The 10,488-nt window shown below is 32.9% G+C and overlaps 1 protein-coding gene across 2 annotated transcripts; it reads right to left on the bottom strand.

Annotated features, from left to right (window-relative positions):
- Positions 1 to 7,024: 7,024 nt before the first annotated feature.
- Positions 7,025 to 9,598, bottom strand: LOC107623939 (uncharacterized). 2 transcript variants are annotated; one of them, XM_088483005.1, is made up of 4 exons: positions 9,311 to 9,460; positions 8,900 to 9,175; positions 7,924 to 8,004; positions 7,025 to 7,759 (listed from the first exon to the last, which is right to left on the bottom strand). In XM_088483005.1, coding segments are annotated over exons 1-4 (786 nt in total). In that variant the 5' UTR covers positions 9,312 to 9,460; the 3' UTR covers positions 7,025 to 7,331. The 2 variants fall into 2 exon arrangements, with proteins under 2 accessions (XP_088339131.1, XP_016181834.1); XM_016326348.3 differs by having other exon boundaries at positions 8,900 to 9,598.
- Between the last annotated feature and the right edge of the window lie 890 nt (positions 9,599 to 10,488).

Genomic DNA, 10,488 nt, shown 5'->3' with positions numbered 1-10,488 from the left:
AATTTTCAGATGGTGACTTTATAATTCTCTTACTTTATGTTGATGACATGTTGATTGTTGGTCATGATAGTAAAAATATTAAAAGTTTTAAAAAATACTTGAACAAATATTTTGCTATGAAGAATTTAGTATCACTCGTGATAGGAAGAATGGAAAATTGTGGTTGTTGTAGTAAAAGTACATTGAGAAGGTTTTAGAAAAGTTTAACATGAGTAATTCCAAATCCGTTAGTACTCCACTTGCTAGTCATTTCAAGCTAAGTTCGCAGCTATGTCCTACAATTGAGAAAGAAAAAGAAGAAATGAAGATTCCATATGCATCTGTAGTTGATAATTTGATGTATGTTATGGTTTGCACCAGGCCAGATATTGCTCATGCTATTGGAGTTGTTAGTCAGTTTCTCTATAATCCTGGCAAGAAACCCTAGCAAGTAGTAAAGTGGATTCTCAGATACCTTAGTGGTACTTACAGAGTTTGTTTATGCTTTAGGAGTGGCTAACCTGTGTTGGATGGTTACATAGATGTAGATATGGATGGGATCTTGATTCAAGAAAGTTTACTTCTGGTTATATGATGAATTTTGCAATGAAAGCTGTGTCGTGGCAATTCCAACTTCAGAAACATGTTGCTTTGTCTACTATAGAGGCAGAATACATTACTGTTGTTGAAGTTTCTAAGGAACTCTTGTGGATGAAGAAATTTTTACAAGAGTTAGGCAATCAAGAGAAGTTTGTGTTATTTTGTGACAACCAAAGTACTATCCATCTCAGTAAGAATTCAACGTTTCATTCCAGATCAAAGCAAAATAGAGATGAAGTATCATTGGATACGTTAAGCGCTTGAGACTAAGTCATATTCACTTGAGCAGATCCATACTGATGATAATGGTTTAGAAATGATGATTAAGAATTTACCTGCAATAAAGTTTGATTCTTGCAAAGAAAAGGTGAGTTTGGTGGAGTAACCTATCTCCACTTGAGTTGGTAAGAGAGAGATTTGTTGGTGGGTTTCCAACTCAAGTGGGCCCCTAATTTAAATAAAAGAAAAAGAAAAAAAAAGTGGTTGTAGCCACATGAGAGTAGGGTTGTCAAAATGGGCCAAGCCCATCACCGTTAGCCCTTTAGTTTTCGTTACTTCATCCATTCTTCAGTCTTCACTCAGATTCTACTCTTCTTCAGTTTTCGTAGCCTTCGCTCATCACACTCATCAATTTTCAGCCAACTATTGTAAGATTACTTTCTTGTCTTAATAATAAAATATGCATGTTATTTCTTTTCTCATAAATCTTAGGTTCTCAACATTTAGATGAATAGTATGACACTAACCTTAATTATTTATCTATTCTGTTTTGTTCTGGGTTATTTTGGGTTATAGTAAGGATTAATCTGATTCTGTGTTTTTATTTTTTGTTAGTGATTTAATTTAGAGTTATGGATTACTATGCAAGAGATATTGTTGATCCAAATGCTGAAGTAGAACAAATTTTCTTGGACTCGGACTCTGATGATGACTTTGATGATCTTGTTGACGACAAAGTCTCGCCGGAAGTAACTCAAGAAACACCTCTTGTAAGTATTCCACCTACTGCTATTGATGGGTCAAATTCTAAAAAGAGAAAACGGTTAACTACATCTAATATCTGGGATAGCTTTATAAAAATAGTTGGGGAAGATGGAAAAACAAGGTGCAAATGTAAAGGGTGTGGAAAAGAATACAAAGGTGGGGATAGTACTCATGGTACCTCTACATTGAGACGACATATCCCTGTGTGTCGTGAACTCCCCAAGTTTCATGATTTGGGAAAAATGATGCTTGATGAAGCTGGGAGGTTAAGGGCTAGACAAGTTAATCCTATGGTTTTTCGTGAATTAATTGCAATAGCAATCATAGAACATGATTTGCCTTTCTCATTTGTTGAGTATAGAAGAATTAGGGATGTTTTTAAGTACTTGAATCCAAATGCTAAGATGTTTTCTCGAAACACTGCTGTAGCTGATATTTTCAAACTTTATATTGCTGAAAAAGAAAAGTTAAAATGTCAGCTAGGAAAACTTCGAAGTAAGATATGTTTAACTACTGATATTTGGACTTCATGCACAACAGAGGGTTATATGACTTTGACTGCCCATTATGTTGATTCTAGATGGAAATTAAAGTCTAAGATACTCTCATTTTCTCACATGCCCTATCCACATACGGGACATTAATTAGCAAATAAAGTGCTTGAGTTGTTATCTGAATGGGAAATAGAGAAGAAAATATTTTCAATAACCTTAGACAATGCTTCATCTAATGATAGCATGAAAACTTTACTCAAGCGAAACCTCCTTTTAAGTGATGGGTTATTGTGTAATGGGGACTTTTTTCATATGAGGTGTTGTGCTCATATCTTAAACTTGATACTTCAAAATGGGTTGAAGGTTGCTAGTTCTACTTTTCATAATATCAGAGAGAGTATCAAGTATGTGAGAGCATCGGAGGCACGAGCTATCCAATTTAGAGATGTTCTTAAGTCACTTGAAATTCCTGACATTAGAGTGAACTTAGATGTGCCTACTAGATGGAATTCTACTTTCTTGATGTTGGAGAGTGCTTTGAGATGTGAGCGTGGTTTTGTTAGACTCTCTTTAAAGGATAACAATTTCAAAGATTGTCCGTCAGAAGAAGAGTGGAAAAGAGGAAGAGAAATCTGTAAATTTCTGAATTCATTTTATAAAATTACTAACTTGATGTCTGGTCAATCTTATCCTACTTTAAATTTATATTTTATGCAAATTTGGAGGATTGAGTGTTTGCTGAAAGAATACTCCATTAGTGAGGATGAGGTCATAAGAAAAATGGTGCAACCAATGAAAGCCAAATTTGATAAGTATTAGAGCGGTTATTCCATAATTCTCTCTCTAGGAGCTATTCTCGATCCTCGAATGAAATTTCATATTTTAGAATATTGTTTGAATAAAGTGGATCCATGTACTGCTAATGAGAAATTGACCACTATCAAGAAAAAGCTGTATTTATTGTTTGAAGCATATTCAGAAATTTTGTCATATAATGCCTCTTCTAATGCTTCTGGTGGTCAAATAAGAATTTCAACTTCTAAAGAAGATGATCCACTTTCATTTGATGTGCCTGATGTAAGTTTTATTTCTGTTGTGCATTATGTTAATATAATTTTCTTTTATATGTTTCTGTCAATATGTTACTTTCTTAATTGTTTTATTATTTTTTTTTAATATTGTAGGAGTTGAGAAATATAAATTTTTAAACTAATGATTCACAAAGAAAGTCTTCTTTAAATATCTATTTGGAAAAGTCAACTCTTGATATGAACTCTAAAATAGATGTCTTGCAATATTGGAGGTCTCAAGCCCATCGCTTATCTGATTTAGCTTCCATGGCTTGTGATGTGCTTAGTATTCCAATAGAATCAGCCTTTTCTATTAGTGCACATGTCCTAAATAAGTATAGAAATTCTATTTTGGATAAGAATGTGCAAGCTCTTATTTGTGCTCGTAATTGGATACATGGATTTGAAGATGATGGTAATTCGCTTTTTAAATTTATTTTGTTAACTTCTATTGGCAATAAATAATGAATGACTTGCATATTATATTTATTTAGTTTTCTACTAACTAACTTTAAATTGTAGATGCTGAATTTGAGTGTCAAAATGAAAGTGACAAAGAACATTATAAAGATAAAGTGGATTAAATTAATATGATGCCTGATATTTTATTAGTATTATCTAATTATTTCAAATCATGCACTTTTTAATTCAATTCTATTGAAATTCTTTTTCTGCCACTAAGTCACTAACTTTTATTTGATAATTTATTTTTCTTTCTATTACAGGTGTTGACTAATTTGGTGGATTGGATAAAAGATTTTGGGGATTACATTGCTTGCTGCTTTTGTAAAATATTTGCATGCCATGTAATATGTTACATACTTTCTTTTCACTTTTGTGTGGCTTTTTGGTAGAATTATGATGTTGCTATGTTGGTTTATAATACTCTGTTAACTATATGAGGGGAATTACAAATACCCCTTTAATTAGAAATATTAGAATTAAAAATATGGAATCACTAATTGGATGTGAATGTGGTTCTGTTTTGAGTTAAAAGAACAAATTTAGAGCATAATAGTTACTCAAATCAAATGTATTTAGTTGTTTACTAGAACTTTAATTTTATTTGTGCCAAACAGGATTTTTTTGTCCAAATATATACACCAGTTTTTCTCCTCAAAATTGGACTTTTTTAGTTTTTTTTTTTTCAAAAAAAAAATTCAACAAATAAACGGGCCAGCCCATTTAACCTGTTGGGCTGGCCATAAACGGTCTGAGCTATAAAATTTAGGCCCGCGAACAAAACGGACTTAAATGGACTAGCCTGTATAACCCGTGGGTTAATCGGTCTGGGCTTAAATGGGTTGGGCTGGCCCATTTGACAGCCCTACATGAGAGAGAGAGAGAAAGAGAGAGAGAGAGAGAGTTCTTCAACATAACAAAAGAAAACAAAACAAATACAAAGAGGGAGGGAGGAGATCAGTGTCGAAGAGGAGAAGAAAAAAGGAAAAAAGAGCAATGTTATTTTGATCTCATTGAACTAGTAAATTTGCTCCATGTTTTATGAAATTTTAGTGTATTGTTCTTGGTGTAGAGATAAACATTAGGATATAACTTGCTAGTTGTATTATCTTCTCTTTTGTCTGATTTGAGATATCCACTTTGTGGAGGGTTTACGTTGATTCCATCAGTTTTGATGATATATGTTATTGATTGTTGAGATGCTCTAGTGCTATTAGGAAGACTGACAGTGTACCCATTATTTTAATAATGAAAGATTTTGCTGGACTAGGTTCTGTAAATTTTTTGTCCCTCTTTGGGATGTTTTTCTACGATAAAAATTTTAGTGTTTGATTATTTAATTTCTATCATTGGATTTGCTGTTTGTAGTATCTTTGGTGTTGTCTATTTAATAGTACAGGTTGTGAAAAAATTACTTTGGTGCCTCCGCTATTAGACAGATTCTGATCTGAACGATTGAACCTCGATTTTTTCTAATATTATGGTCCATAGTTCTTATTTGTTAGTTTATGTTTGTTATTAGTTAGTTAATGATTTTAAATTTTAATTATATATGGCTATTTGAATGATTTTGAATTGGTCAGACATTTTTTAAGAACTCCGAGAATGTTGGTTGAGGGAGAGATCCTCAATTCCTAATGTTTCTCATATTTAGATTATGTGTTGATTTAAGTTTTGTTAAATTTAAATGCTTGAATTTGAATGACTTTTTATTTTCTGTATAATATATTTTTTAAGTAAATTACTATTTTTATACTTAAAAATTGAATACGGTGATAAATCTATCCATAAAAAAAGAAAAATACCAAATATATTCATCAATGATGACTTTCGTGTGTCGAAACTATCCCATTGTTACTTCGGCGTTGACTCCGTTAGTAACCCTTCTTACGTGGCACGTTATGGCATTACGTAGCTTAGGGGGTCTTTATACATGAAAATTGTAATTTATTTTGTATTCAAATATAAATGATAGTTAGAAATTTATTAAAAAATGGTAATTAGAAATTAGGAGTTAGAAAGACTACTCATATTCGCGCGTTTCATAAAACAGAGATCAGAGCCCTAGTAGAGCCAAACTGTTCTTCTTCTTCACTCAAACATTATATCCCCTAGTTGTTTTCTACCATTTTTGCGTAGGTTAGCTGCAGACGATAACCATCATATTGAAGAGAGAGTGCTTGATGGTGTGGAACGTCTTACCTCTTGGAAGTGTGTGGTGCCATTCATAGGTAAGTAAAGTTTCTCAGTAACCTGTCATCCCTTTGATGTCAATTTCTTAGTTGTAGATGCATGGTTATCGATTTGGGATTTTAATTAGAGTTTATTTGTATTGGGTCAATTTTTTTGGGTTAACCTAGTATGAAGATGGTATGTGATTACTTGTTATTTAGGACTGATCTGGTTTTGTTCTTCTACTTTGGCTAGACATCCAATGTTTTGATTGCATTTCATTAGTAGTGTGGTTGTATCATGAATGATGTGTTGTCTGTGTATGTCTTTGTAAAGATGGCTACCTCCACATAATGTTGGTGATTAGTCACAAAGAAAAGTTTGAAAAGGGTGATGATGAGAAGTTGGCATATGTTGGTGGTGAAAAAATAGAGATTGAGAGATGAATGTGGATACTCTAAATAGGTTCTTTATAACTAACTTACTAAAGGATACAAGGTACACTGATGTGAATGAGTTTTACTCACTGCAACCTAGAAAAGGAGTTAGATGGTGGGTTAAAGTTGCTGAGATTTGATATGGATGTTGTGACCATGTATGAAGCTACCATTGTTAATGGGAGGAGAGTTGAGTTGTTCACTGAGCATCCCATAAACTTTTTTGATTTGGTTGAAGGAAATCAAGCTCCTAAACCAGAAAGTTGAGATTTTAAATATTAGTAGGACCCAAATTAAGCACAGACCCAAATCTTGTGTCAGGAGGACCCCAACTCCAAAGAAGAAGAACAGAACAAAGAAACGGTTAAAGATGAGTGAGACAGAGATGAGGTACAAGACAAAGATTTTCAACCTATTACGAAATGCACACATTAACCAAAAATGACCACACGAAAGTAACAATGAAGTAGTTTTGACACACGAAAGTCATCACCGATAGGTACTTTGATATTTTCCTTTTTCTATAGGTAAATTTGTCACTATTTTCAACTTTTACCAATAGAAATGATGGTTTACTCTATTTTTTTTTATTTTAAAAAATTTGTAACAATAAACTTGTACAAGTTTACTCCTCGAAGTCTAGGTAAGATTCACAAGTTTACTTAGACGGACGAGTTTAATAACCTTGTTTTAGTATACACGGATCAATTATTTGATTAAATCGCCACAATTGTTAATTGTCAATTTATATTTTGGTTGTTGAAATAGTATTTTTCTAAAAAAAATTAAAAAGAAAAAGCATTATCCTAACCCACCTTTGCAAATCTTTGGGTCAACAACATAATTAATCAATAATGGAGTAGATCGAGTTAATTCTAACTGCTGAAAAAATGGGGCCTAGACAGCGGGAAATGCTTCATCAACATACAAGTAAAAGCTTAATCATTCACACACTAAACTACACAAATTCCCTAACTAACTAGATGAAATCATGGTTCAAAGGAGCACCAAATTCATACCCCTTTTTAATTAAACATTTCCCAGATATGGTACATGTCCAAACATTTTTTGTTTTCCTCCGAAATTGAATTCTATTTCCATCCCAGCACTTCCCAAGGTTAGAAAGGATGATATCAACCACTGCCGAGTCTTTGCCTGTTTGAGTTAGTGCGTGTTAAACGAGGTGCCTCTTCATAACTATCAGGTTCATCTTCCTCGTCAGAGGAAAGAAGGGATGAACCCATCCATGCTTTGAATCCTTCATTGACGCGTCTTTCCACGTCTGATGTAATTTCCAGAGGATTAGCTTCAAGCATTTCCAGCCCAAGATTTCTACTACTAAAGTTTCCCTCATCAAGAATTACAGCTGCCCTTCTCCTCAAGAAAAAAGCAGTGCCACTGTATAGAATAACCAGTCCCCATGATGAAATTTCAAAACACCAAAACAGAGGTGTAGAGCAATTGCTCACCAATGTCAACAGACTTGAACCAAGAAATAAGGCAAGAAGACCGAAAAGGATAGCGAAGATAATATTCAAGATGGATAGGCATCGCACACCACCTGTAAGTTATCCATTGCAAACAGATCAAATGTAAATGACAGTCAATAAATTTTGAATGCATAAAATGCTCTCATGTAAGAAGATATGAAGAATACTGATGTTATAATTTCAGAGCATTCGAAAAGGATAAGAGGAATAATTATCGACATGAAAGAAAACAAACCCCGTCTTGAAGCACAGTAATTATTTTCAACCACCTTCAAGCATCCATGCCTTGTTGGAGCAGAAAATGCCACGGCAATGCCTGCAAGATAATTATCATATTAAACAAAACATCAAGAATATCCATAGAGATATTCACATTATTGATGACATCAATGTTTGCAAACATGTGATTTTGAAAACATGCAACTACAACGAGAGAGGATGATCCAGTTGCAGTTATCACTTATATCAGACATATGAACTACTGACATATACAACTTGGACTTGCACAGCATTCAAACTTAGTTTGCACTTTTATGCTTAAACTTAGTTTGCACTTTTATGCTTATAATTCAAAGTTACTTTCGTCCAAAAGAGAAGCCTTGGAGAAACGGTTGACCGGTTGAGTTGTCTACATAAATACCCTTTGTGTCTGGCCCTTCCCAGACCCTATATAAAACAGGAAGCTTTGCAGGATCATTCAACAACCCTAAAATATGAAATACTTGATTCCCCCTAAAGCAACGCACGCAATATATTCTAAAGGAAAGGACGAAGGGCACTTCTACATAGCTCATTTGCCATGCTGTATATGCCCAGTGACTATTGTAAGTAGTTTATTCCTTCATCAACACCAAATGGACTTCAGAATCAGTGGCAATTATGGATTATATAAATTTATCTAAAAGGAAAAATGAAAAATCTAAGTGCGGTTCTTCTCAGCATTTGCTTGGACAAGAATTCCAGCACATAACTCCTGAATTTCTTCAACTAAAAGCATTTTCATCTCAATTTAGCTGGTGCGCCTTAAATTCCCTCAATTTACAACTATAAAAGGCTTTCATTACTGGATATAGAAGAAACAAGAAAACACACCATCGAAGTATCACACTGGCCGACTGTAAATGTGATTAAATCCCAGTCTCTTTCCGTACAAATGATAATCGGGCACAAAAACCCTAACCATAAATGCATAACATGAACGAATCTCTTACCAGCAACAAGATACAAAGACGAAACCGCGAAAACGATGAAAGAAGGAATGAACACAACCATCCAGTAATAATCAGCGATCTCCTGGTCTGTGAGATAGAAAGCGCTTGGAAGAAGATCCGAATCCGAATCGCTCTTTGTTGTACCTATCTGCCACGTCTGAAGCTTCCGATCCACGCAGAAAGGTCTCTTACCACTGCTACCGGGAAACAGGATTCTCAAGCTGACAACGGTGCAAAGGAAGATTGCGATAATAATAACGGCCACAACAGAAATCACTAGAGGCCTCTGAATTTTGCCCCATGCTTTTTCTTCTTCCCTGAGGCTCTCGTACTCGCGCTTTGGCATGAACGCCTGGCGGAGAGCGTCGCCGATGATCGCCATGAACGCGAGTAAGTAGGCCCCAAAATCACTTTGAAAACTCTCTTCAGATGGCAAGATTGGAATTTTTTATTTCTAGGGTTTCAGAAACGCTCCATTGTCGGTTCCTTGAACCTTAACATTACGATGCGGTGGACAGCAAGATCGGTATAATCGATACAGTGATAGGCGAAGTTCTGCTCGCGGAAAATTTCAGGATTTGGAGTTTTGAATTAATAGAATGAGAGCTGAAACTAAACCTGAAGAAGACGACAAAGATTTAGTAGATTCCGCGCTAATGAAACTACTCTTGTAGGTTTTGCTACCGACTTTTTATTTTTAGTATGGCTCTGATTTATTAACAGTTTTGTTCGAATACAATAATGAATGAGTATTTTTTTAATTTTAACAAAAAATTGGTTTTCAATAAAAAGTTAGTTCGTTTATCAAATTAGAGCTTGTCTCATCTTTAAAAAAAGATTTTTTTTTAATAATCTTATTTTAAAAAAATTTTTATAAAAATAAAAGTAATTTTATGTTTGGATATTTTATGTAAAAAAATTTATTTATTAATTATGTTTGAATAAAATAAAATAAAAATATTTTTTTGTTCATTTATTATGTAAAAAATATCTTTTTTTTTAAGAAAAAAGATCTTTTAATAAAAGATGTAGTATTTATTTAGGTGCCATTAAATCGATAAAAAAAATTTTATTTGAAAAAAGATCTTTTTTATTTTTTACTGTATTTGGTAAATCTATTCTATCTATCTATCTATTCTATCTATTTTATTATTATATAAAAATCGGATTTTTGCACTTAATAATAGAGCTGACGTGACATGCTTCTAAGAGTATTTCTCTTATTTCTTTTAACTCATTAAATACAAGTTATTACGATAAACTAACTATATCAACTAATTGATTTGATTAAATATTTAAATATCATATACTTTATTATAATTTATATCAATTTGATTTGGTAATATTTCCTAATTCATTTATTTTAATATTCTGTTAGTATTTTTTAATTTAATTCTTTTAATTTATTAAACCAAATTTATTGTGTGTACTAATTAATTAATTTGATTAATTTATTAGTCATTAAATAATAAATTTATGAATAAAATAGACAACTGAGATATTTTCAACTAATAATTAAATCAAATCAAATCAAATAATATATATTAAGCTAAATTTAAATCATGTGAATTAAAGACTAAATTAAAAAT

The sequence above is a fragment of the Arachis ipaensis genome, chromosome B10 (assembly GCF_059453495.1).
Source record: "Arachis ipaensis isolate K30076 ecotype BB chromosome B10, ASM5945349v1, whole genome shotgun sequence".
Classification (NCBI taxonomy): Eukaryota; Viridiplantae; Streptophyta; class Magnoliopsida; order Fabales; family Fabaceae; genus Arachis; species Arachis ipaensis.
Note: the sequence above shows the minus strand (reverse complement) of the source record. Positions and strands in the feature narration are given on the sequence as shown.